Source organism: Dunckerocampus dactyliophorus, chromosome 1 (assembly GCF_027744805.1).
Source record: "Dunckerocampus dactyliophorus isolate RoL2022-P2 chromosome 1, RoL_Ddac_1.1, whole genome shotgun sequence".
Classification (NCBI taxonomy): Eukaryota; Metazoa; Chordata; class Actinopteri; order Syngnathiformes; family Syngnathidae; genus Dunckerocampus; species Dunckerocampus dactyliophorus.
This window is the reverse complement of record NC_072819.1, coordinates 28,079,886-28,107,791: the sequence shown is the minus strand read 5'-3', so window position 1 is coordinate 28,107,791 and position 27,906 is coordinate 28,079,886. Positions and strand designations below refer to the sequence as shown.

The 27,906-nt window shown below is 41.7% G+C and overlaps 1 protein-coding gene across 5 annotated transcripts in view; it reads left to right on the top strand.

Annotated features, from left to right (window-relative positions):
* The window catches only part of casz1 (castor zinc finger 1), an 84,887-nt gene extending 59,047 nt beyond the window's left edge, over positions 1-25,840 (top strand). For 3 of the 5 annotated variants that reach the window (XM_054796635.1, XM_054796629.1, XM_054796621.1), the window contains exons 6-19: positions 2,765-2,929; positions 5,447-5,619; positions 5,940-6,808; positions 12,279-12,411; positions 12,692-12,755; positions 13,626-13,789; positions 14,150-14,272; positions 14,355-14,675; positions 15,260-15,458; positions 16,317-16,488; positions 19,139-19,287; positions 20,231-20,465; positions 20,962-21,330; positions 22,319-25,840. In XM_054796635.1, the coding sequence (XP_054652610.1) occupies positions 2,765-2,929; positions 5,447-5,619; positions 5,940-6,808; positions 12,279-12,411; positions 12,692-12,755; positions 13,626-13,789; positions 14,150-14,272; positions 14,355-14,675; positions 15,260-15,458; positions 16,317-16,488; positions 19,139-19,287; positions 20,231-20,465; positions 20,962-21,330; positions 22,319-23,598 (4,416 nt within the window). In that variant the 3' untranslated portion in view covers positions 23,599-25,840. The remainder of the gene's footprint in view (positions 1-2,764; positions 2,930-5,446; positions 5,620-5,939; positions 6,809-12,278; positions 12,412-12,691; positions 12,756-13,625; positions 13,790-14,149; positions 14,273-14,354; positions 14,676-15,259; positions 15,459-16,316; positions 16,489-19,138; positions 19,288-20,230; positions 20,466-20,961; positions 21,331-22,318) is intronic. The other 2 variants (XM_054796643.1, XM_054796652.1) reach the window with 1 other exon arrangement.
* The last annotated feature ends 2,066 nt before the right edge of the window (positions 25,841-27,906 follow it).

Sequence of the window (27,906 nt, the reverse complement as noted above, 5' to 3'; positions counted from 1 at the left end):
TTGCAAGCATCCTCTGGCTACTGTTGTTCCTATGAATAAAGTGTTTATTTTATTTATCTAATTTATTTAATTCTATTTAATATTAAAATGCAATGGAGGAAAAGGGCTACCATTAATCCCATTTTGCACAGTTCATCATGTTCTTGTCTCCGTCCCTTTACGTGTATGCTATAAGCAGAGAAAAAAATAAAGTAATAAAGTAAACAATAAGCTTATATTTGGCAATCACAGGTTGATGTTTCAATATGTCAGAAATCTACGCACAGCTTGAGTTGTGTTTCCCTTTCTTACGGTACAATTTTCTGAATTAAACCACAAAAGCTGTAATCTCCTTTGTCTGCTGGTAATCAGGAGAGATTACCTCTCTATAAATATTGGTTATGAGGTGTAAAGCATTACCGATCCAAGCTTTCAGGTTTCTGCTTCACAGTCTGATGAGAAGCACTCTGGGAGGAATAGAAAGGAAAATCATTTAATGTCATCATTTAGAACGTTAGTTCGGGTTATCACAGCAATTTCCACGCTGTGATCCGCATTTCTCTGCTGCTTTTGGACAAATACTTTCTGCAAGGCAGCTCTGTTGGTGTCAATTCCCTGAAAAGGAAAAAAAACACAGGCAGGCAGTGATGAGCAGTCCCTTTCGGAGTGATAACTCATGAAATGTTACATGACACACACTCCTGGAATATTATCCCACTGCCAGCCTCTGGCCCACTGGCTGAGTCTTAACATTCTCCTTTCATGGGCTTGTACATGAGGGACAGCGTGTGCATCTTGCCACACTAGTGGGAATCCTAAAATAAATTGTAGCAAGTGGCTCCCAACCTTCATCACCACTCAACTGAAAATGAGATCTTTTTCCCAGTCAGCTCTCTCCATGGCCTATTTTGGACAGCTTGATGGATCGAATATACCGCGACTCATCTTCCGGTTGGCATCAGCACGATGCTCAAACGTGAGCAGGCTTTTTTTTTTTTCAGGAAAATTGTAAATGAGCTGAATATTGAAATCCTAATGAAGTGTTTACTCTTAAAAGAGTCAAACATCTTAAATGATAGGCAACGGGAAACGGGCCAAGAGTTACGAAGAGCCGCTTTTTATTTTTTTGTGAGTGGAACACACGACACAAAGCAATTAGCCTACTTTGTAGAGCAATTAGTTGCTTTTCAAAATGCTTCTTTCTGATGTTTTCTCCCTCAACTGGAGATGAATATGGATTGAAGACAGAAGTGTCTCATTGATTTGCACGTCTCCCGTTACAGTTTCTCTTACATCAGCTTAAGGCCAATTACAGCAGATTTGGTTGCTGCAAGTCCCTGAGGAGTCACTTTTCTGCTTTCTAACTGCTGCATGTGGGAGGGATCATTTATTTAGTCATTTTAGATGCGAGGTCTCTTAGCGTGTGCACTCATCATAAACAACAGCAAAAGCAAGTGTTCATGAATTACAATTCCACACAGTGAAACCGTATCTGCAAATTGAAAGGAAAAAAATGTCGTTTTCGGTTGGCTTGTTCGTCATCCTTTTTCCCTGCATGCACACCTCTGATAAATCATTGATGTGCAATCATATTTTTCTTTTTTTTTTAATTGTCCAAAGGGAAGCAAGACATATTCTCCAAAAAATAATAAAAAATACCATACCAAAACAGCATATGACACTTCCCTCAACTCATACACCGATTACAACCAACTGAAAAATGAGGGCAAATAGCAATTAATTGCTTTTAATTGGTCAGATAGGCATCAAATAGTTTAGTTTGTTAATTAGGGTGTAAAGCAAATATGTTCCTCCATACAATATTCTCTCCTCTATTAGATTTAGATTTTGAAAACTAAAATAATATGTCAATAATGATTTCCATTTTTCCAAATGTGGGGCATTTTCATTTTTCCAGTATTGTAATATTACCTTTTTATATACCAATGATGAAAATATGATTTGCCATTTTAAGGGATATCTAATCTTGCGCGTATCTTAAAAAAGACAAATCTCAGGTGTAAATCTCTGATTACAGACACTTGAAAGCCACCTTTCAATATCCTTTTAAGTTTTTTTGTATTTACCAAAAGGCGTGTATGAGGGTGTCGCGTTGGCGGCAGCACTTAAGACAAGTAGTAGCTGTGGTGTCAAACTTGTTTATTTTATCTCTACTACAATATATTCTTGTCATTCAATCATTTTTTTGTAAAGCCAGAAAAATCACACACACGTAATCTTTTGTGATCATATTACATTTGCTTACATCAGCAAATACATACACCAGAAGCAAACACAACAACAAGGTTCAGAAAATGGCCATTCCATTCCATCCATTCATTTTCTATGCCGCTTACTCCGCGGGTATGCTGGAGCCTATCCCAGCTGACTTCGGGCGAGAGGCGGGGTACACCCTGGACTGGTCGCCAGCCAATCGCAGGGCACATAAAGACAAACAATCATTCACACTCACATTCAATTTAGAGTCGCCAATTAACCTAACATGCATGCACGCACGGGGACAACATGCAAACTCAACACAGAAACGAAGATTCGAACCCCGATCTTCCCGGTCTCCTGACTATGACTGTGTGGCCAACATGCTAACCACTAGACCACCATTCCATTACACATTATTAATCAACATGCCAACTGACCTCTATGTGTTGCAGCTGCCGTTTCCACAGAGATAAAGTGGCGAGTTGGTGATTATGACTGGTTTAAACTAACCTGTTGTCTTACATCCCCCTGCCCCCCCCCCCCCCCCCTTTTTTTTTTTTTGCAGAGGTTTACCAGTAAACAGGATGTTATCAGGCACTACAACATGCACAAGAAGAGGGACAACTCCCTGCAGCATGGTTTCATGCGATTCAGTCCTCTGGATGACTGCAGTGTCTACTACCATGGCTGCCACCTCAATGGCAAAAGTACACATTACCACTGCATGCAGGTACAACTAAACAAGAAAACACCTGCCAACACACACTTGCAAACACCTATTTGGCCTGACATGAACCTGACCGTGAAACTGACCAAATGTTGAGTTAAAGTGTTCTTTTAAGTTGGGGAATGGTTGTCTTCTGGCTTGAAATGGCATATACAGTATATATATGAGGCGGGGTAGCAAGAATGTAAAAAAATAATTGCGGAAATAGGAACAGTCGTGTAGGAATGTGCGGCAAGAAATACACTGCTAGTAGCGGAGAAGGCAGCAGTGGTGTTCTAAGATCCCGCTGTAAATGATGATGATGATGGCTGTGAATCCTGTCCTGTTATTGATCTTTCTCTTCATTAAATACAGTAAAAATGGGCATATTTCACACAAAGTTGCTAATGGTAATTAATCATGATTAATTAATTTAAAAAACTGTGATTAATCCAATTAAAATTTGTAATCATTTGACAGCCCTAATATACTATATATATGTATGCATGTATATTATATATATACTGTGTATATATACTGTATATATATATAGAGTATATATCGTAAATTCCGCTGTATAAGCTGCACCCGCTAGATTTAGAGGAAAAAACAGATTTGCACATATATAAGCCTCACCGGTGTATAAGAACCAGGACCAGGCAGCTTTTTATTTGGCAGGAACCAATGGTGAGCTATGAAAAAACTCACGACAATATAACAGCCTGACTCATGGTGTCATCTTACAAAGAACACTTAACTCATCACACAGCACCTTAACACTCAAAAGGTATACCTAATAAACATATACACATGTACCAATACGAGTTTAACAAACTCATCATTTTAAAGTTTTCCCATTTTGTTTGAGCAAAGCATTTCATTGCACGGCAAGCAGCAGAGAAAATGGTGGCTGTCGCTGCAATGCTGTCTCTGTGCACTAGAGGGAGCTAGAGGAGCCCAGAGGAAGGCTGATGTCATTGCAGCGCCCCAATGAATGTGTTGCTTAGACGCAATGCATTATGGGAAAAACTAACTCGTAATGGTCCATGTTTATATATTTATTAGGTACACCTTTTGAGTGTTAAGTTGCTGTGGGATGAGTTTAGTGTTGTTTGTAATGACACCATGAAACAGTTATATTGTTATACTGTTAGTGTATACACTGTATACGGTTATATTGTTATACTGTTATATATAAAGACCTCCTGTGATTTCCAGTGGGTTGCCAAGCTTGTTGTGAGTGCACTTTTAGCTCATGATTGGCTACTGCTAAAGAAAGAGCTACTGTTTCCTGACCCGTGAGCAGTACAGTATTTAAACAATTAGTAGTAGTTCCGAAGTAAAGGAGATGTCACGAGATGAGAGCACAGGGGTCAAAGTTTAAGAAAAGAGTAGCGGCTTATACACCAGAATTTACGTTACATATAATATATTAACATTGTATAAATCCATAAAACAGCATTATCTTTAAGTTCCTGAGAAGCCTTGCCAAAAACTGATCTCAGTGGAGAGGCTGTAATCAGAATGTAACATTAACAAATGTAGTAAAAATACCTGTCATGTTTGAAAAAAATAAATGATGGTTTGTCTATATTATTTGAAATATACAGTATGTCCTGTTTGGGGAGAATCACTCACTTCAGGGACAAAATTTCATGCTCACATTCTTTTCCATCCATACTAAAAGATCTTTACAAAGGACTTTTGGCAGAAGTAAATAAAAGAATTAAAGGTTAAAGATGAAAATAGATGTACAATATACACACCAGACAGCTGCTCCCACCTCTTCACTCTCTCGCTCCTTAATTGGCATGGATGAAATTCAGTTAGGTGTTTATATAAACTTACACATTTTTCTTGTTTTAGTACCAAGCAGACAGTTAAAGATTATCCACCCTTCTGGATTTGTTTAATTTTTTAAGCGCATCTGCTTAATTTCAGCATGCCGTTTTGCTTAGCACCAGCGGGGCAGCAGCACCAGAGTGGAGGATGTGCTTGAGACACATTCTTTTTTCAACCTCCTCTAACAATGTCATTGTTATTAGGACATTTCAGCTCTTGTTTTAACAGTGCTGAGAAGTTGCAGATGTTGGCATCAGCATTTCTGATTTAGCAAGGAAAATACAGAGTGGCATTTTTTTTCCATTGTTTGACTCAATATGGAGAAGTTGCCCAGTTTGTGGGGGTGAGAAACACCAGGGATGTTGTACGTGCTGATTTTAATTCAAACATCGCCTGCCGTCTCCCGTTAGCCCTGAGAAGTCAACGTGAGACTGTCATGTTCCACTTCCACTTCCTCACCCTTGAAAGAGCATTACTGTAAGTTTGTGGTGACCTCATCCTTCAAATCTGAGAGGAAAGTACTGTAGTTTCAGGTGCCTCTAGCTTCTTGAAAGCAGCATCGCTTTCAATACCAAACCACAAATTAAATGTTGAACTTGAAAACCATTTCCTGGCCATTTTCTTAACCATACAAAGTAGCTTCTTTGACTATTCCCACAAAATGAAAACCCTGTGGGCCGCACTGTCTCTGCTCGGCAGGTGGGCTGTAGCAAGGTGTACACCAGCACGTCTGATGTGATGACCCACGAAAACTTCCACAAAAAGAACGCCCAACTGATCAATGATGGCTTCCAGAGGTTCCGTGCAACTGAGGACTGCGGCACAGTCGGGTGCCAGTTTTATGGCCAGAAAACGACACACTTCCACTGCAGGTGAAGTTCTTTGAAAAAGTACATCTGTTTGTTTCATTTCCATTTCACACTATAACATTTTAACCTCAAAAGCAGAAGGTTATGTTCTAACATGCATCTGGCAGACCTGCTGAGGGCCATCTTGTACAAAGATTAACTCTGAAAACTGTCAAGTCTTCCTCTGTGTTCCTCGCAAGTGGTAGCTGCTGTTGTGTCACAGCGCCGCCTCTCTTATCTCCCTGCCATTGTCAAGTATTTGAATTACACCCCAAAGAGCACGCAGGTACATTGACGCATCCATGTAACAGAACATCTTGCCATTTCTTATGTTCTTTCCTCAGGCGCCCCGGATGCACATTCACCTTCAAGAACAAGTGTGATATTGAGAAGCACAAGAGCTACCATATCAAGGATGACGCCTATGCCAAAGATGGCTTCAAGAAGTTCTATAAGTATGAGGAGTGCAAGTACGAGGGCTGTGTGTACAGCAAAGCTACAAACCACTTCCACTGCATCCGCTCGGGCTGCGGCTTCACCTTCACCTCTACCAGCCAGATGACCTCCCATAAGCGCAAACACGAGCGCCGACATATCCGCTCCTCTGGCGTCATGGGCCTTTCTTCCACCTTCCTGGCACCAAAGGATGAGCCGGAGGAGTCAAGCAACGATGACCTGATGGACTTCTCGGCCATCAGCAGCAAGAACTCCAGTCTGAGTGCCTCGCCCACCACCCAGCAGTCCACCACTGTATCCCACCTCATGGCCACACCCACTACTGCTGTCTCCTCTTCCACATCGGCAGGCCTTACCCTCAAGCCCTCGCCCTCGCTGCCCAGTGTGGGTCAGCGCATGTCTAGCCTGCTGTCCCAGGCCCTGCCCAGCAACATGCCGGTGGCCCTCGCTCTGTCTAACAGCACAATGGCTGCTTCGAGCCCTTTCTTCCCCCTGATACCAAGGGTGCCTCTCCAGCCTCCTCCACAGGCGGCTGGCCTGGTATCAGCTGTCTCATCTGGGGCCCACTCCATGCCCACCGACTCACTAACTCAAGGCTGCTCCACGGCGGTGGCAGACGCAGCCATGGCGTCTACCCCGACCTCTTTTGCCACTTCCTCGATTATGGAAAAGATCTCAGCCAGCAAAGGTCTGATATCACCAATGATGGCCAGGCTGGCTGCAGCTGCTCTGAAGCCTTCCAATGGGCCAGACACAGGTGGGTCACTCCAACAGTTTGTACCATCATTAACCCTAACTTGACTTTGAGATTTTAAAGTAGTCACCAACATATAAGAGGTTTTAGAAGAAGTCAATTCTGGCAGTTCACAATAAGGTAAAAGTGTAATGGGGCTAATTATTGTATTCAAATGTAACTGTTAGAAATGTGCAAGTGGCAAATGTACCCCAAAATGTACAATGATATCTACCGTAAAACCTCAGTTAGCGTACACCTAACTTCTTCTAACTGCACTTCTGACTTCTAAATGTGTATAAATGATGAATGAAATGGATAAATGAACATTTATTTGATATTTATGTAACTAAAAATAAACAACTATACTAAATAACTCTAAAAACACATTTTGTGTTAACATTTTTAGACTTTCTGGAATGGATTCATTGGCTTTACCTTATTTGTTATGGGAAAAATGTATTCTGCTAGAGTACGTTTTGGTTAGAGTCTGACCTTCTAGAATGGATTAATGACTCTAACCAAGGTCTCACTGTATTCGGTTTTTGGATGTGTTCCACTGCACCAAACCCAAAGTGAACAAACTGTCAATAATTACTAAGACATGGAGAAGAGATAGGATTTAAACAAGCTCTGCTTCTTTCGACTCCTTTTCGGACATGTCATCACATGTCCGAAACAAATAAAACTGTGACCATGACCATGGAGAGCAAGGCATAGAAAGTGGCACATTCAGACTGAAAAGGACACACCAGTAGCATGTTTCTCTGCACTAGGTTTGTTGTGTGTGTTGGTGATGGTAAGTGAGATAACCATAATCCATTTGGAGATAAATGTGTTGACAGAAGAGAGTAGACCCTGTAAAAGTCTTTTACGATGTTTAGCACGCAGGGAGGGCTCCCAGGGTCCATGTGAAAGGTGGTTCCTCATCATCAACCCTCTTATCTCTTTGTCTGTCTACGCCCGTTCCAAGCAAATGGAGGTGGAATCAAATTAAGCAGACAAAATACAAAAACAAAAAGACATATTTTTTTTGTAACCTCCATGGTAACTGATTTCTGGAAGAAAACAACAGAAATCAGTCAGGCAGAAATGACAGCTCCCAGACACTCTTGCATGCATGAACAAAAACACACTTTTTGAAATTTCCACAAAAACATGTCAGTTTCTGTTTAGCATAAACAAAATTCACATAAATTTTGAGGGGTAATTGTTGGTGTTTATCATATTGTGCCAATAAAGCTTAAGAAAAATGAAAAGGAAGTGAAAGTCAGTGACGTGTGTTGACGTTCAAGACTGGTGAGGCACTGACTTATTTTTTTTTAACTTTAAATTCTTGTGAATCAATGTTAATTAAGACAAAGAATACAGAGGACCCTTGGTTTGTTCCAAAAGGTCTGACTCTAACTGAAACTGAAACTGACACTGACCAAATTATTTTTTCCCCATAAGAAATCATGTAAATCCTAAAGCCTAAAATGTTAACACAAAAAAGTTTGTTTTGAAATAGTTTTACAATTATAGGTTTACACGCAGAAAACTATTTGAAATGCATATAAATACACGTAACTGATGAATGAAAGGGATAAATGAACACTTAAGGTTGGTTTTACCTTCATTGAAGACATGATACTTGATGTGACTGTTCCCAAAGACACAATGTGGCAGTGAGATCAACCTCTTGTCATGTGTTATTTGTAGAATTCAGTAGTGTTTCCCACCTCCATAACCTACAATAGAGCCACAGAAAGTTGCAAGTGTCAGCATTTTGATAAAGAAGGTGAGAAACACTATTGAATTCAAGAAATAACTCGGGAAAACAGGAAGGTGGTGGTGGTTGATCTTGCTGCTACATCGTGTCTTTGGGAAGTGAATGAGTGAATGAAGGTAAAGTAACCTTAAATGTTCAGCCAATCGCAGGGCCCATTTAACCCTTTCCTTTGTCATTTATATGCATTTACAATTGTTTTATGCATGTAAAACTATCATTATAAAACTACAAAAAGCATGTTTGTGTTAACATTTTTGAAAGTCACACGCTGAGGACCTCATAGAGTTTTGACATAACGTAGCTGACTTCCGGTTCCGGTTGTCGTTTTGCTAGGATGCTAATAGGATGCTAACAAGGAAGGACGTATTGTGATAAAAAAAAATACAGTAAGAACAAAGTTGGATTCACACAGTATATTAATAACACAACAAGACACACACCATATTGTACACTAACCGGAGAATGCACGCAAGCCAAGGCAAAATGTCAATGTGTAAATGTTTGACGTTAACCAAAAAACAGGCTAACAGGGGTTCCAATGTAATTCACTTTAGGTAAAAATTATGTTTTAGTGCTTCTTAATCACATTTACTTATTTATTATAAAAGTGAAAAACATTTATGGTCATACCTTTATTTGTACATGACATCCATGTGCCTATACTACTCCAGGAAAAGCTCTGTTACTTTGTCTTATAAGTCCTCTTGTAAGTCCTCCTTATTCAAACTACATATAAAAGTTTCTCAGCCGCTTTGTAGAATAACAGCAGTAACAAGCACCTGCCAGCTCATGTATGCCCTATTCACGGTGAGCCAAAGCACCGTGGGCCTCGCCGTATGACATATCTCTGCAGTTTATTGTCCGATTAGCAAGAATAATGATGTCACACTTACATTAAAGACATTACACAGGCTGTAGAAAGTCATGGCGTATAATAAATGTTACTTCAAACATTATATTGGCGACATCCTGACAAACAGAAACGGGCATGCACCATCCAACCCAGTTTATGAAGGATTGCACACTCAGACGGTATGGTCAGCCTCATCTCAGGTTTCTCCTCTGTATTTGATCAGGAATGTGCAAATTCAGCCATTTTTACAGAAGAAAATATGAAAAACAATTGTAATCATATATATAATACATTTACAACGCGGTTTATTTTTTGTTATCATGATTCATTTTTTATTTTTCATGATGACAAGTTCTGCCTCACTTGCCTCCCCTGACTGCACATCACTGGTTAAAGCATTTAATTGATAATGCACTGTAAAGTCTAGAATGCTCCCATATGGGACCTCCTAAGATGAGCTGGAGCAGGTGGAGTGCAGATTGAGATCGGGGTCTGCAAGTGAGACCACCTCCGGATGTTGGGACTGGGAAGGATTACAATTCCTGGTGGTGTTCCCGGAGCAAGGCAGACCCTAGGGGGCTGAGCCCAGCACAGGCTGTGAGGCTGAGCTCCACCTCTGTGCTTCCAGCAGGTAGTTACACTTGCTGAGAAGGGGCCCCTGCTTAGGCCGCGCCTACACAGATGGTGCCTTCACCACCCCCTCATAGCTCACTGAGAGGCCGTAGCTCAGACCTGTGCTTTTTGAAATAAGCTTTCTCGTGTGATGTATATTTAGCATATAGTGTGCAGATACAGGATGGGGGGGTTTGTTAGCAGTGGTTTTGATTCTCGTATTTGTTTCATCAACGTGTGAACAGGACATCCACGGCTAAAGGGTAGGAGGAAGTGGTTTTTGCTTCTCAGTCAAAAAAGTAAATGTTCTTTGTGGCTATTTTCATTGAGACTCTTAAAACATTGCCTTTATTAGAGTGAGTTGTGCTCATTTTTTTTTCTTTCACTTTCCCTGTTTTTAATTAATACTTCCCTCTAATTTACCCGTACGTGTTTTGCCCAGAGATTTAAGCATATGAAAGGTTTACTAATTAGACACACAGTACAAATGATCTTTCGCAAGCTCTGTATCTTATCCCGAGCAATTACATGGTGGTACATTATTCCTGGATAATTTCCAGAAAGAAGATGCTTTGAGTCAAACTCATTTGTACTCCCTCTTTGGGAAGAAAAAAAAGAAAACACATGTGCACTTTATTCCATCTTGAACAGTCAATGTATCCGCTGAGATTTAGAAAGAATTTTTTAATGTGCCTGCTGATCATGTGTTGATCACATAGCGGATGGCGTCCTCTATAGTCGCCTCTCATTTCAGCTGATTTAATTGTCAGTGACATGACTAGTTAATTTTGAGTGTGCTCTGATCAAGTTGGGGGTGGGGAAGGCGAGACTTTGTAAGCTTTCAGTGACCTCAGAGTACATAGATATAAAATTAAGACTGCATTTTTTCCCAAGTGCCACCCCTCATCACCAACAAAGCCCTCTAACCATAGCCATTGTCAAGCTGAACTGACATTGACGCTTGCCCATCTCCGAGCTTTTAGCTGACAAGGCCCAAGACTAGCCTTTCTACTTCTATTCTGCCTGATATGTCTCTGGGTCATCTTGTAGCATGAAGTGGAAGAAGGGAGGGGGCGGGTGGATCATGGTTGCGTTCCCCCGCTCACGTACATTTGTCTTGTTTTCTCCCCAGCAGTAAAAAAGCCGATTGGCCTCACCAGGATGAGGGCCAAGGGCATACACTTGGCTGCCCATGACCTTGCCTGTCACAATCCCTCAACACAAGCCCCCAATTCCTTAACAACAGATTCTTCACCGCACCAAATGGTGCTCTTCAGTTTTTGGCGGCTGCACCGGGGGGTTGGGGGGAATTGGGAGGTTAGGCCCATGCCTTCAGTGTTCCCTTTTTTGAAGATAAAACACCACTTACTATCTCCCAAAAGACTTGGCTTCTCTGCATTGCCCCGGGACAAATTAATATTTCAATCCCTCGGGGATTGGAAGAGAGAGAGTTCACCTTCCTGTCAGCATTTCTACCCCACAGTGTGCCCTGGTCTTTGTTTTGTATTATTTGGTACTTCCTCATAGTACCAGTGTGTGGGGCCTTTTAATAAAGCATTTTTTTTTTTTAGAGAGGAGGTATTTATTTTTATTTTTACACGAATGGACATCAATGTGGATGATAGCAACATGCAGAATCTGATGTGTTTTCCACAATAATGAGTTAATTATGACTTTCATGCACATAAAGGAAATGGATGTCTACACGTTGGTGCCCATGGCCATAGTGGATATCTGTGTTCCATTGAATGCGAGTTTTATCTGGGTACTCCTCTTATGCAGAGTCCTCCAAATACTTATTTGGATTAAAATGCAATTGAAAGGTTACACTGTTTGAACCGATCTGATTGGCTGTCATCTCCAATCTGACCGACATAGCACCCCTGTTCCTTGTGTGTATGCTCAGCGGTATCAGCTGCAGCATGTCGCCAGGCCAACGAGAAGCCAGGGAGGGAGGGGGTGTCCAATCTGAGGCTGCCACTTTCCCTCAGCATTAGCATTTCACTTAATGACCAGTTAAGAGGAAGCCCGGCAAATGAGTTGTGACAAGTGCTGAAGAAAAAGGAGTCTTTTTCCCTCATATCTCCCGCCTCTTCATCACCATTTTAAAAGCTTGACGGTCTGACATAATTTCACAATAATTATCACTCTAAGGACTTTTTCGAACCGGGACAAAAGTCAGATTGGATCTCGTCATATAAGATAATAGTGCTGACTAACAATCACGTTGTTGTTCCTCTTCTCTGGTTATTCCTCAGGGAGCGGGCAGCCGGCCTCAGTCAACCAGTTTAATCTGGTTCAAGTGAAGCAGGAACCAGTGGACACCACCTCAGGGGCCTCACAGGAGTCCACACAGGAGCAGAGTTTGGACCTGAGCAAGAAAGACAGCAGGTACACAGAGTTGGATGTGTTTTTGCTTTACTGTGACTGATTGAGTTGTCGACAAGATTATTTATCAAAAACACACTCATTTATTCAAATCCTCTACATATTTCTCAATATTTGTCTGAGAAGGATGTTTGTGTAAACCTTCAACTCACAGTCTTTCTTTTTTTTTTAACAAGACAGCATTTTCATCTTCATTACACTGGCACACCTCGCATGATAAATAGTAATATTTACTGTTCTCATGCAAATCTTTACTAAACATTGTTCATTTTCCTTGTTCCAGTAATGAATCAAATGGACACGCTGTACCAGGGAATGCATCTCTTTTATCCTCGCTTATGAATAAGGTAAGATCCATCTATCAAAGCCCTTTCATCCCAAGACAAATTAGCAGCACACGGCGGGGCCTGTTTGTTTTTTAATGTTTCACCGCTAATAAGATGAGTTTGTATCATTTAAATTTTCCAGCCATTTTTCACACGGTGTAATTTTCATCGCACCTCGCACGAATTAATATCATGAAGTATAGTAGCTGGCTGTTGCGCCAGACATATAGTGATGTTTGTTTTTTGATGAGTTGTTTTGAACTCGGGGGTCCATTTTTTCTCCCCTTTATGTGTTTTTCTCCACGCCTTGTCTGGCTATGCATTTATCCACAGAGTTTGTAAATTATATGATTAAAAACAGCAGTAGAAAAAAAGAGGGAGGTGCTACTCTCATTTTTAACAAGTCCAAATGTTAGTCTATGGAAATTTAGATGTGTGTTTTGTAAAGATTAAAATGGACAATGTCTTCCATCACATTAATGACAGGTCAGCCCCCCATTTCTTTTACACACAGGCAACCTCCTTCCCGATACATTTTTCTCTATGTCATCATTCTTGCCATCTCCTCGGGAGCGATGGACTTGTCCTCCCTTTTCAATGAAGCCAGGGAGCTTCATTGAGAGTCATGTTGGCTATTGGAGGTGGATTCAAGCCACCGCATCACATGAAAGGGTTAATAGTGGGTCACAGGAGGCTTGGCAGACGTTTCTGGCCCGCGCTCAAGCAAAAAGCTGAATGTTTGTAAATCCGTTTTTGCTTTTTTTTTCCCTTTGCCAAATGTTTTGCATGTGTTGTGTGTGTGTTCACACCACACTGAACATATTGAAGTGCTCAGCACGCTCACTTGACACCAAAGGCCTGCTGTTTTTTACACTGTGTGTCTGTTTGTAGATGTCACAGGTGAACCCTGCCCTCTTCGACGCCATGCATCTGAAGACGGAGCTGGATGCCGCCCATGGCGGGGATACCTCCGAGGCAGCCCAGTACCTGAACCGAGTTCTGAAGAGACCCCTGGTAGACAAACCCAGTGAGATCTGGAGGACTTACCTCCGCAGGTAAAAGGAAAGACATGCAGGAAGTGAAGAGATTGATCTACTGAAGTTATTTTTTAAGTGTCTACCAAAGAATACATTCAAGATTACTCCGCAGTGTTTAAGTTTCACTTTGCAGCACAGTCTGATTGTATCGTCATTGTTTTAGTCTCTTTTTACAGATCTGTATGCATGAGTCTACAGACATTTATTTCAATGTTTATAAAGGTATAAATGATCTGTGTACTAAAGCTATCGCTACTCATTGGAAACCCCCTGAAATGTTTTAATGGAATCTAGTCTGACGTAAATTTGTAATGATTTGACACATCACTTGTTTTATTTGCTGGAACCTCACAATGTTTCCTCTCTGTCTATGCTAAGATTTGACACAGATGACTTCTGTGAGGCTCAGTGTGACTTCCTCCAGAAAGTGCACTTTCACTGCCTGGTAGAAGACTGTGGTGCTCTTTTCAGCACAGTGGATGGAGCCATAAAGCATGCCAAGTAGGTTCCACAGCGGTTCAGGTTTAGAAGATATAGCCAGCTTCATTGATCAGACTGAAACAAGCTCCTATGTTGTTTGTAGTTTTCACCTCAGAGCTACTCTGAAAGTGAAGTCTGAGCCTCCGTTTAGCGAGGGCAAGGTGTCCATTGAGGGAGGTCCTCTGCGGCCTGCTGCACCCGTCTCCATGACCAACAACTCCTCCATGGATGTGACTCACCTCCCTCCCTCTGGTGGCTACAGCTCCCCTCCTCCTTCCCTTCTGGCCTGGAAGCAGCTGACCGGCAGCATCCCCCAGATGCCAGCCTCCATGCCCAACCTCCCAGCCAACTCCCCTTTGGCCACCACTTCACTGGAGAATGCTAAGCCTCAAGTCAAGCCTGGTTTTCTGCAATTCCAGGAAAAGTATGACATATGTTTATGACCATATGCAACAAGTTACAAGAATGTTTGTAGGAAATACGACATTCACTCATACATTATATGCACACAACCGTGCACGCTTGCATTTCAGAATAATCACGTGTCCTGCTACAACATGATGATCATATGAAAGCTTTATTTAGCCATGATTTCTAAGCCCTAATTTCCAAGCAATTAGGTGTGATCTGTTTTGTTTTATTCATTAATTTGGGAACAGGTTGCAGAGCTTCAGTTTATGCCGTTTTACATGGATTGGTCACTGATATCTTGCTTGTCCTGTGCCACACCCCTCTACAAACTTTAGTGGAAATTGGTGGCATAGTCCTTCTCAGTACCACAAAAAGATGCAAATGTATCATCCAAATAAAAACGGAGGCCTCATCATTTTGCTGGCAAACACAACTGAAAACATTACAGCACACTGGCTCTCATTAGAGAGGGCATTCCAAAATTATATAGGTTTCCTACCAATTATGTTATTTTTTGTGGAACATCCTACTAAAATAATATCTGCCACAGTACAAATGGATGACTTTTAAACTCATCTGTATTTTTCATTCATCCAGTGATCCCTGTCTGGCAACGGACTGTAAATACTCCAACAAGTTCCACTTCCACTGCTTGTTTGGAAATTGCAAGTACGTGTGCAAGACCTCTGGCAAGGCCGAGTCCCACTGCTTGGACCACATCAACCCCAACAACAACCTGGTCAACGTTCGTGACCAGTTCTCCTACTACTCCCTCCAGTGTCTGTGTCCCAACCAGGTGAGTGCACTGTGATGACACCTGCTGTCATCGCCCCCCCTCCTTCGAGTGTTTTCCAAGCGTGAAGTATGCTGCCTATTACAGCAGTGTTTGAGGTGATTTGACTCAAGGCTTTCACAAACGGTGCTCAGCATCTTCCATCTCTGCCGAAAAAGACAGTCAAGTCACCCCAGTAATGCCTGTTTATATGTCAATAATGTCATTTTGACTGCCGAGTTCTCCTCTCAGAAAAGGCCAATTTAGCCGATATTACCCAATAAATCATTGTCACTGGCTCAGTAAACAAGGCTGTCTGGAATAGGGCAAAAATCAGGGGAATGCTTCACAAATGAAACCTAAATGGCAGCCCCTGCCTGCTCTCATGAGCCCGTATTTGGAAAACCATTTAAATGAAGTCATTAATGTGTCGAAAATCACCCCCATTCCTGCCGCCTCTCTATCCTCCATCCCTCCTCCCCTTAGCCTCCATCTCCTGAACCGAGCAGATCTTATTTGGGTGAGTCCTTTGGGATGTGGGCCTCACCAACAGATGGTGGTATACAGAGGGGGGGCTTGGAAATAAAATGTCCTTTTCTTAGATGGTGGGCATGACCCTGGGGGTCATTATTAATAATGTTAGAGAAATTAGAAGAGGACTGGTTAATACATCATCGCATATTATAGCGATCCCCAGATACCGTACAAATCATCCCCCTAGAGGCTGTAAGCAGCATAGGGGATGGAATTGGAGCAATCTGATTGGACACTCTGAAGCAATGAGATGACATCATTGTCACTATCTCGTTTCATACACAGTTCATATACAGTTATTTATCAATGATGGCAATCCAACGTGTCTTGTTTGTGTCATCCTGGCAGCACTGCGAGTTCCGAATGCGAGGCCACTATCACTGTCTGCGGCCCGGTTGCTTCTTTGTCACCAACATTACCACCAAGCTGCCGTGGCACGTCAAGAAGCACGAGAAGGCCGAGCGCCGCGCCGCCAACGGCTTCAAATACTTCACCAAGAGGGAGGAGTGCGGACGGCTGGGTATGTAATCCCCTCTCCAACTTCCAAGGTTGAACTTCCAAAAAAATTCTGCCATCATCAACGATGGCCATTATAATAACTATCATACAAGTGCAAAAGTAAGTTAAGACCTAGAAACAATGACCACATATGAAGGCGTAATGCGAAAGTACTTTGTGTTGCAGATGCATCTCAGGTAGCCTCATCTCATTTAAAAAAAGTTAATTAGTAAAGTAGTTCGAAAAAAAAAAGAAAAACAATCCGTCACTTAAATTTGATTCGGGTGTGGTACAATTTTCAATGTGAGTCGCCTTACGTCATGTAACTTTGTGTCTTGTCAGGCTGGTTGTTTTTTTTTGTTTTTTTTTTTGTAAAAAAAAACAAAAAAAAACAAAGAAAAAGCAAAACGGGCAGAGAATTATCCCGTGATTCTTGATGCACAATAGTTTGGTTTAAAGTCTAAATTTATGTGCCACTTTAGAGGCATGTTTTTCCTGAAACTTTGGATTGAATTCTGAATTTCCCAACTTTAAGGGCATTTAGAGCTTCCGCTATTCTTTTTGCATTGTCTCGTTCTTTGACCAACAAGCTCTTCTGCTTGTGTGTTCAATTGTCAAACATGTAGATGTAAGAGTTATGTTGCAATGAGAAGGGGGGGTTCTCCTCTTTATTTTTCCTCTTCACAAAGACACTTCAGGTCCCTAAGGTAGTCTGACGGTAGCAGCAATAATGTCAGTGGGCATCCAGCTTTGTTTTCTTCTTCCTTTTTGTCCCTGTCAGAAATGAGCAATTAGGTTTGTGTTTGTTAATTAACCGGCTTGTCTGGTTTAGCCTGTTTGCGCTGGGAAGCTGCGCCTCACAGCCGCTGCTGCCATCACGCAGAAATGAATTAAAAGTGATCTGTTTTGTCATACTTTTTTTTCACGGCAGTTACACAAGCTTTTCACAACGCAGAGACAAAGAAAACAAAAACAAGCCCGAAACAGCTGTTTTTTGCCCCCAGCCTGATCTGCCAAGTGTATTGTTTGAGCTGGGTGGAGTGGGGGTGGCGTTGGGGGGAACAGAGAGGATTAACATGGCTAACACTCCCGTCATAAAGAATTGATGGTTTGCCAGTATCCATGGCAGCGGCATTAAACTCAACACGGCTGATGATGTTACCTAGCTTCTACTTGTATGTCACAAGGCGCGCTGTGTCAGAGGGGTTACTGTTATTTGTTCAACTTGGCCTGTTTTAAAACATACTGTGTGTGTGTGCGCGCGCTGTCTGATGACACACACGTATGGTGTTCTTAAACCCGGGTGCCATGGTTACTGACATGCTAGCACCTGCCCAGCATGTTACTCAATTATTTCTGCCTGCCTTTATATAAGAGTATTTGATTAAGCGGCTCAAAACAGAACATTCATTTAATTTTAAATCATAAAGCAATTAGGGGCTTAAAAACAGGAGGAAAGAGCAGAAGAAGATGTCACAGGCTGCAGTTCAAAAAGGCAACAAAAGAGTGAACCACAATGCAGACACTTGGAAAAATGAATTTAATACGGCAATAAATGTGTATTTACTTTGGCTCGCAGGGGTGTGTGTGTATTATTCGCCCACTGAAAATGAGAATTTATTTATGTAAATTCCTAATTGAATAAAGCATGTCAGTGTAATAAAAGAGCTCCACAGGTTTAGTGCACACAAGCCTTGACTTGCTCAGTGTGACACCCCAGTGATCTAATATTCCTCCTACGTGCACCCTCACTTGTGTCACAGCGATATCACGAAATTAAACAACTAAAAATATTGCACTTTGGCTGATCTAATCAGAGTAACCCCTATCGCACTGGTAATATATGGCCTTTTAGTACAATACTCTCTAGATCAGTGGTTCCCAAACTTTTTGCAGTCGCGTAACCCTTCAGACATTTGACATACCGCTGCGCTTAAAAAACATCAACCTTTTTATCTTAATTAATTTGAAATATTGAACATAATTAAGTGGTTCATTAATTTTATAGTACTTCCAGGTCAAAAATGTGTATTTTGCATTGTCACATTTTGATCAAGTTTCACATGAGCACGGATAAATTGCTAAGTAATCATCCTCCATAGCTTTTATTCCAGTCTGATGTTGGAATCCTTCTGTATAAATGGGTTGAATTTGAGTTTCACCTTATTTGTCTACTCACAATAGCTAAGTCGGCATATTAATCTAACACCAAATTGAAGGGGAAAGTTTAATAGTCGTGATAAAGCAGTATCCAAAGTATAAAAATACATACAACCAACGATAAAGCCTCATTTTCGGGGAAATATCCACTCAAGAGTGGCAGGTTTTCACTGCTGCACTGTGCGGGGTTTGGAACACCAACATAAATGAAATCTTCAGGATGAAACACTCTTAATGCACAAAATAATAATCAAACGTACTTATTTGTTCATATAATACACAGAGCAATAAACAATTTTATGCTCTGTCTCCTCTCTGCTCCGTTCTCCTTTCGCCGTGAGTTGTTTAAGCGCACTCGTAATTGTGAGCGTTACGCACGAATTGTCTTTCATTTTTATTCACGTAACCCCTATGACAATTGGTGTACCCCTGGAGGTACGCGTACCCCACCTTGGGAACCTAGGCTCTAGAACAATGTTTACGACTATTGTTGTTTTTGTCTGTGTTGCCAGGTTGCAAATATAACCAAGTCAACAGCCACTTTCACTGCATCCGCGAGGGCTGCCAGTTCTCCTTCCTGCTCAAGCACCAGATGACCTCACATGCACGCAAACACATGAGGCGGATGCTCGGGAAGAATTTTGATCGAGTCCCGTCCCAGGTACAATGAAACAGAACGCGACATTCACAAAGGAGTAATCACGTAAAAATTAGTAAAGTACAACCTGGTGCTAAGTGACTCACTCACACCCATTAACAGCCATTTACTGCATTGCCTTTTTCTGTGTTGAATGTGCTGGAAAATATTTTTTAATTGATTTTTACTCCTAAATACTGCTTAGAGGTATACGCTGGTAGATCTCGCATCTTATCTCCCACATGCAGTTATTGTGAGTCCTGCTTCCAGAATGTAGTTTGCATGTATTTTGCCGTCAATATAAAACATTATCATAAATAGAAACATAAAAAATACACATAAATAAGTCCATCATTATACATTTTTAAAACTGTATAATTAAAAAACTGTAAAACGTAGAAACATCTAGATAACAACAAGATAAAAAAAAATGAGAAACACAAAAAAAACAAAAATACATCACAATTCAAAATGATACATACAAAAAATGTATTATAGAGAGAAAGATAGTAAAAATTTTAAAACATGTTTTTAAATTTTTTTTTTTTTTAAATAAATAAAACAGGCGTTGAAAGAACATCTGCGAGTATACAGTGCATGTAATTTGGGTATCCAGATTAGAAATTAAAATGAGGTTATCTGTTATCTGTGTTTTTTCTCTTCTCTTTCTAATCTCCTTGGTGAAGGTACAGTAAAAATTAAACGTTGACGTTAAAAAATGACTGCAGCACTTCTGGTGTTATAGCAGTTCATGATGTTGATGTTATTTGTGTGTGTCTAGTTCCTCTGCGGCCCACAATGACTGAAAGAGATTCCATTGTGCCTGTTCTGGTTCCGTTTGTTCTTTTACTCATATAATGACACAAATGACTGCGGAGCATAAAGAAATGCTTGACTGCATGCCAAAAGGCAACACCTGCATTCATTAAAATAGCTGAAATAACATCTTACATTCATGTTTTTGCAGGTGGTGCCACTCGGGCAGAGGACAGATGAGATGCATGTTTCCGGCATGATGTCAGGACCCATGGCGGCCCACTCTGATATCACTTCCAGCTACTCCTCCGCCACCATAGACGACGCAGATGATTACGTGGACTACATGGGAGGCGGGGGAAGCCCTTTGGGCATCTCCTCTGAGTCCTCCAACCAAGACCGCAGCTGCACCAGCACCCCCGTGGGCAATGATGGTTCCCCAGCAGGTGAGTTGTTCACACCGGGACACATGGGACGTCTCATGGAAACTCAAAAACTTGTCATGCATCACTCATCATCATGAGCATAATGACACATATATCATAACATCTAATCAGCGCCATGGCAACAACGTGATGAGTTATGGATAAAACCTCCTTCGGTGTGCTTCGTCATTTTTATAAAACATGTATGTTTTACTTTCTGACTTAGAGATCACCCTCCTTGTGGATTTGTGTCTACCTTTCTGCACTTATGGTCTTTATAAAAAATTCTGCTTGTGATTTCACATTTCTCTGTGTGGTGGCACTTCTGTCATCATTGTTGTTCTGGCTAATGCTTATTTGTCCTGAATGGGCCTCATTTTGTACCATTCTCTTATCTTTGTCTTCCCTTTTTATCCCCCATCCCCACGTGTATGTGTGTGTGTGTGTGTGTGTGTGTGTGTTTCCTCTCCTTCCTTCTGTCTTCCCTTCACCCCCTTTGGTCACCCTGTCTTTCCAGGACAAGGCTACCCCACCACCAACTCAGCTCCCACCACCCCTGCTGACACTACCCAAAACGCACCTCCTTCCTCACCTCCTCCTGCTCCTCTTCCACCACCACAACTTCCACCACCACCTCCTCCTCCTTCCGTTCCTCAGCCTGGCCTACAGGCCCAGGCGACATCCCTGTCACCCGCTCTTCTCCGACCTCCCCTGCCCTCGCTCCCATACCTCCTCTCTCCATCTTGTCTGTCATACTCTCTGCTCAGCGCCTCTCTGGGAGCCACTCGGAGTGTTGTCATGCCAACCAACACACCAGCTTTCAGCCCCATCATTGCCACCCCGTCTCCGGTTAAAAATGACGTCCCTATAGTGCAGGATGCTGCAGGTACTTACATCCCAAAGCAAACCAACACTGCAGCTGTCAATCTCTATTGAGTCCTGTGCAAACTTGAACTGTGTCAGCTAAGATTTCTATGTACTTTAATGGAAAGACAATATAATAAAGTTGCTTTCGCAGCATGTATTAATGAGCAAGTGCTTGTCTATGCATACAGCTAAATACATTACTTGGACAGAAGTATTGGGACATCTGGCCATTGCATGCAGGAAGTGAAAAGGGAAGTTATTAGATTCTTTTTTTCCAGATTCTGGAGCCCGTCATGGAAATAGTCCAGTCATCCCAAAAAAGATTAGAGAAGCCGTGGGCTCTTGTTGTAGTTCATCCCAAAGGGCCTTGCTTGTTCACTGGACGAACAGAAAAGGTCCTTCCTCAAACTGTTTGCATAAAATTGGAAGCATAGAAATGTCCAAAATGTTTTGGTAAGATGGATAATTATGACATACTCCATTGTTATTAACTGTCTCAATATTTTTGTCCATGGCGTGTACTTGTCTGTCCCTTAAAAAAAAGCAGGTCTTCTTCATCTCCCATTAACAAGCCAGTTATTTTAATCACGCCTCAGGTTTTATGGAGGCCCACTGTTTCCCATCTTGCAAAAGGGGATCACATCATTAGCAGTGACCCCAGGGTGTTGCACAAGGTGGGTGCCCTCTCATAAAATAAGACGCAGATAAGAGGGTCGGTCAAGACCCACCATTCCGTCTCTGTTTGGAGGCAGGAGACACCCCGTAAAAGTGTCATGTTCCAAAGTCAATCTATCTTTTTGCCTCCTTTTTGAATCATTATGGGAATTAGAGGTAGGAATCTGTGGTTCTCTGTGCTTACTCAGCTGTAAACCACTTCTGGCTGAGTAGGGTTGGACATTAGTGTTTCAACCAGGAACATCTCACAATGTGATTATGGAGTTTGTGGCTTTCACTTTGAGAAGCAACTGATTATACTTTAATGTGCTTCCTCTTATTCTTTCCTCCAGGAAACACTATCTCCATCCCCACTGCCGCCGGAGCCAAGAAGCGCTTCTGGATCATCGAGGACATGTCTCCGTTCGGGAAGCGGCGCAAAACCGCGTCCTCACGCAAGATGCTGGACGAGGGGATGATGCTTGACGGCTTCCGTCGCTACGACCTGTACGAGAACTGCAAGGACTCAGGCTGCCAGTTCTCCCTGAAGGTGACCCACTACCACTGCACCCGTGAGAACTGCGGCTACAAGTTCTGCGGCCGCACACACATGTACAAGCACGCCCAGCACCACGACCGTGTGGACAACCTTGTCCTGGACGACTTCAAGAGGTTCAAGTCCACACTCAGCTGCAACTTCCCCGATTGCCAGTTCTCGGGTAATAGCACCCACTTCCACTGCCTGCGCTGTGGCTTCCGCTGCACCGACAGCACCAAGGTGACGGCACACCGCAAGCATCATGGCAAACAGGACGTGATCAGCGCCGCCGGCTTCTGTCAGTTCAGCTCCAGCGCCGACTGCGAGGTTCTCGACTGCAAGTATAAGCTCAAGTGTTCCCACTTTCACTGCACCTTCCCCGAATGTAAGCACACTGTGGTGGGAATGTCCCAGATGGACTCCCACAAGCGTAAGCACGAGAAGCAGGAGCGAGGTGAGCTGCCGTCTGTATCGCCCAAACAGGAAGGAGTGCACCACCTGGCCTCCTCTGCTGTCCCCCAAGTTTCTATGGGTCTCAATACGTCTTCACCCGCCGGCCTCCACAGCCTGACCCACAGCGTTAACAGCAGTGCCCACTCCATGCTCTACTCAACAGGTAGTGTGGGGTCTGAGTACAACCACCCGTACCCGCCCCCCATTAGCCTGGATGGCTCCCTCAACCTGGGCACGGACACCAGCAGTTCCCTCTTCTTCCTCAAGAACGCCGCCGGTCTGGGTCTCAACGACTCTCTGGACCTCAGCAAGAAGCTGCACGAGGCGGCACGGCGCACACCCAACCACAGTGCCACTCCACCATTGGGTGTTCTGGCAGCTCAGGATGACACAACAGGAACATCTGGCGAGGCCGAGGATGACATGTCGCCAGAAGAGGAGGCGCAGGCCGAGGAGGAAGAAGAAGAGGAGGAGGAGGAGGAGGAGGAGGTGGAGGAAGATCTCAATACTGACTCAAATGATGATTCAATGGCAGAGCCTGATGGGGAGAAGGACAACGGGGAGAATTTTGATGCTTCCGTTAACCACACTGACACTTCCCAATTGGAAAAACAACATGGCGACCCAGGAAGGCAAACTTAAGAAGAAGGGACCGGATGTAGGATCAACAAACAGGAATGAAAGTGGCCTCCTTCATCATGTTTAGAGACTTCACATGACATTGAAACAAAACAGCAGTGAGGAGAATACTGTATAAAAACAAAAAAATCATGATGGCCCAAAAATGATTTATGATGATGTTTACAAGATGACCAACATTATTAATTCAATTATGCATTAAAAAATATGAACAGAGACACACGGAATTAGGCCCCGGTTTACACACGGGGTGGCAATGTAAAGCATTTTACTACACATCAGTCTTTTTGTGTGTGTGCATGTTTGACCTTAATTTATTACTGTTTTTATTTTTCACGTTTTCGTGTGGGGAAAAAAAAAAAAAACAAGAAATCTCACTATATAACTATCTATGAACGTGTGTGTGATAATAGAAAAGGAACTTTGCAACATGAACTGAAGGGCCGAGCTCACATTTTGAAAAAGAAAAAAAATGGGAAATGAATCACTAAGGAGAAGCAGGATGTGTTCAGACGTTTGATTTTTTTTCTGTGTTAATTATGATTATTAATATTATTATAAGACACCGAGCTCTCTCTAAGACATTGGACTGTGGATCTTTAGAGGAGGTGTCTGGTTGGACTCATCCTCACTCTCTCGTGACATTCTGCTAGTAAAGCCACCCAAAAAAGCAGCCTGTGTAATTTAAATCCCCCCTCCAAAAATACCGCCACCTTCTTTGGCGGTGGAAATGAACTCTGTGTGTGGATCATGCACTTTTATACTAGCTGACCATGACGCATATACAATGGCGGTGGATGACTCGTGTTTATTTTTGTTACTATTTTGCATTTTGTTGTTTTGTTGCTGTCAGTGAGAAGCATATCAATCCGTAAACTGATTCATTGGAAGTGGGGTGGGGGGAGGTCGGGGGGTGGGGGTCAAGAGTTGATTAGATGTAGCTGGGGTGGGAGGGGGAGGGAGGTAATTCCCGAGAGCGTCAGGGAGTGTATTTAATGTTGAAAAAATGTACAGAACGATAACTGCCTCAAACGGCGTTGGTTTTGTTTTTGGCTCACTGTCACAGCTGTAATGGTCGAGCTCCTGTCGTCACGCTTTTTATTTAATATTTATGTGACCTTCCAAAAATGAGAATTTTTAGGGTGTTATTGCACTTTTTAGTTTCATTTTTACCGGGGATTTAACAAAAAATATATGTGATATATATATTTTAACAGGGAATTTGCTTTAAAAGATTGTTGTTTTAGTTCACTTTGCTTTAATGCACAAATAGATGTTAGTGTGAAAAAAATGTGGTTCTGTGATTTATTTAAAAAAAAAAGACTGTTTTTTTTTTTTGTTTGTTTGCTTTTTTTGATGAGAAAATTTGATAACAAGCAAATGGACGTGCCGGTTCAATGGCAAGTGTGCAAGAAACACTAATAAGGACTGTGATTTTAATTTTTCAACTTGATGGCGATGCTCTTATTGTAGTGCTAAATTATGAATCTGTCACTCTGGTTTATATTGAACAAATATGTATGACGGAGGAGTGGACACACTGGTCATAAATTATCTCCTGAGCTTGGCATTGGAAATAAATATTCATCATATAGGGAATAATGATGTGTGTAGATGATTTTGCTCCACATTGTTTTGAGAAAAAAAAGAGGTTGTACAGTATTTTCCTCTGTTAAAAACAAAAAAAAAACTATAAGAACAAAATGCTCTTTGAGCAAATTTCAAGATGAAAACCATAAGAAGGGAAAAAAAAAAAGACTAATAAAAAGGCAAGAATACAAATACCGTCATAGTTTGCTTGTGTGGATGACATTTTTTTAATTATCACGTTTATTTGGAAGTAATCTTTCCAAAAACTGCTACCGTTAATAAGCATTTCTACAATGTCAAAGCTCAAACACACTGATTGGAATTCATGCATTAATTTGTCTGTGTTATGTAATTGTTTGTTGTATTCATTTGTCATATCTGTGTGCTTTTTTTTCCTCATGAATTGGCATTTTTTTGGTTTGTAATTGCAGTTTGCTGTGGGCATGTCTCGTTCACAGACTGTCTCCCGGGACTATCTCGCAAAGCAAGAGATCTTCCTAGATTTGTTTTGTCATTTTTTCCTTTTGCTGACACAACTGTAGGAGCTGGGAGACAATAATCACTTGAATTTAGTTTCTACGTGTGTGTATGTGTGTGGCTGTAAAATTGCAGGATTTGTAAAAAGTTGGAAATAAAGAAAGTATAATTATAATGATCATACTGTACATGTAGTGCTTGTGGACATTTTGGGTGGCACGTCAAGGGCTAAAATCAGGGTTAAAGGTCATAGCAGTGCACTTGCTGCCCTTTTTTTACTCTGATTGACTGAAGTGTGTGCGTGTGAGAGAGACTGTAAAAAACAAAAAACGCACACCGGAGGCTTTGTCCCAGCTGCTCACGGCTTCAATTCATATTACATGACCTTGTGCCCTGCTTTGTTCCATTATAAATCCATCTGGGACATTTTTCTGTTTTTCAAAAGGAATAACAGGAGGGTGAAAGCTACCCCCCCACCCGCACCCCTAAAAAAACAAATATAAACATTAATAACAGAATCAACAATATTGTGTAACAATTTCTTTTTCAACTTTTATCATATTTTGCCATAATTGCTATTCTGTAGTAGCTTCAATAAACAGAAAAGCAAAAAACACATTTAATGCGTTTGAATTCCATGTTTGGTTTGACTTGAGGTATTTTTGACTCCAAATTTGGTGACTTTTAGAGCGTGTGCTATAGTTGTTGTTGGGGTCAGCCATAGTTTATGGCTCATGCAAAAAGGTATCATAGTTGAGGACCATTGAGGAGATTTAAAGGCCCACGACTCCTAACAGGTCTGTCTATGTCTATGTAAAAAAGGAGGACACCTTTATTTCATTCTATTCTATTTAATGTGAGGCACATGCTCCTCCACTCCCACATGTCATCGTGCAGTAGCCAACGGTGTGCCAGGTCTGCGTCTGTCCCCTCGTCTACAGCTGTTCCCGTCCTTCCTCCTTCGCTTGCTTGTGATGTGTTTTTTCCCAATAAGACAGAAAAAAAAAAGTAAAGGCATCACCATCTGCCCACCAGCTGGCATCCTGTATATAATCAACCAGATTAAAAAACTAAAAAGTGATAAACATGAAAATGACATTACACAAAAAACAGACGGAAACGACCTCTGAATCTTATGCGGGCTATACTTTACATTGAAATATATACTTTTAAATTAACAGAGAAATGGGAAAGTACTCAGATGTATTTCTTGTGTCACGAGATCTCGCGATATTAAGACATGATGATATTTCTCGTTTGGAGAAAAGCTGTCTCGTGAGAACAGGGCAACCAAAAGCCTATCAGACTGCCAACTATGCCATCACTATTGTGAATGATAATACTATCATATATAATATATACATAAAAATATATATAATGATAATAATGGGAGTGGCAGTGTGCAAGACATTACTGGAACCGTACATGAAGTGCTTTACGCTCACCTTGCAATCCAACCTATCTCGGTGTTCCTAGCATCACTATCAGCCAGTGAGTGACGTGTGACTGTTTTTCCACCAGAATTGAACAGCTGCCGCGGTGTTAATGTCCAAGCAGAAGCTGTAGTAATTCTACATTTGATCAAATTTACTTAAGATTTGTCAGCTCAAAACATGCACATATAATACTTATTATATATTTATAATCAATTATTTTGGTAAATAAATGTAAACGGTACACAAAGGCAAAATATCCGCTGCACAGGCCAGCGGGAGTGGAGCTCCACCTCCAATCAGCACAGCGTATAATGTCGGCCTGAAAGCTGCATAAACCTCTCCACAATGCAACCCAACCTCTGATCAATGATTGAGCCAAGAAGGCAGAGCTTAGACACACACTCCAGGAGTTAATTTTTTTAAGCAGCTGATTGCTATACAGGGTCACGACACAGGCACTTGGCACGGGGGACTGTGGTTTGAGTCCTAGTCAAGGTAAATGGCAACGTATGACAATCCATATTATCATTATTTTTTTTTAACAATATTGGCCCTCATAGTATCTGCCAAGAAAACGTCTGGCTGCTCAAATCCCCACTGAAGGCCCAGGCACCAAATGCACCACCCGCCACTGATAACGACACATCAACCTAAATAAGTATTGGCAGTTACAACTGCGTCATTATTTTAATTTTCTAATTTTTAGGTTTTTTTCAATGTGTAGAAAAAAGGTCAACAGTTAAAAGCATCATGCTAAGGTTATGCATGCAAAGTTATGGAACGTTTCAAAATGTACCTTCATTGCTTT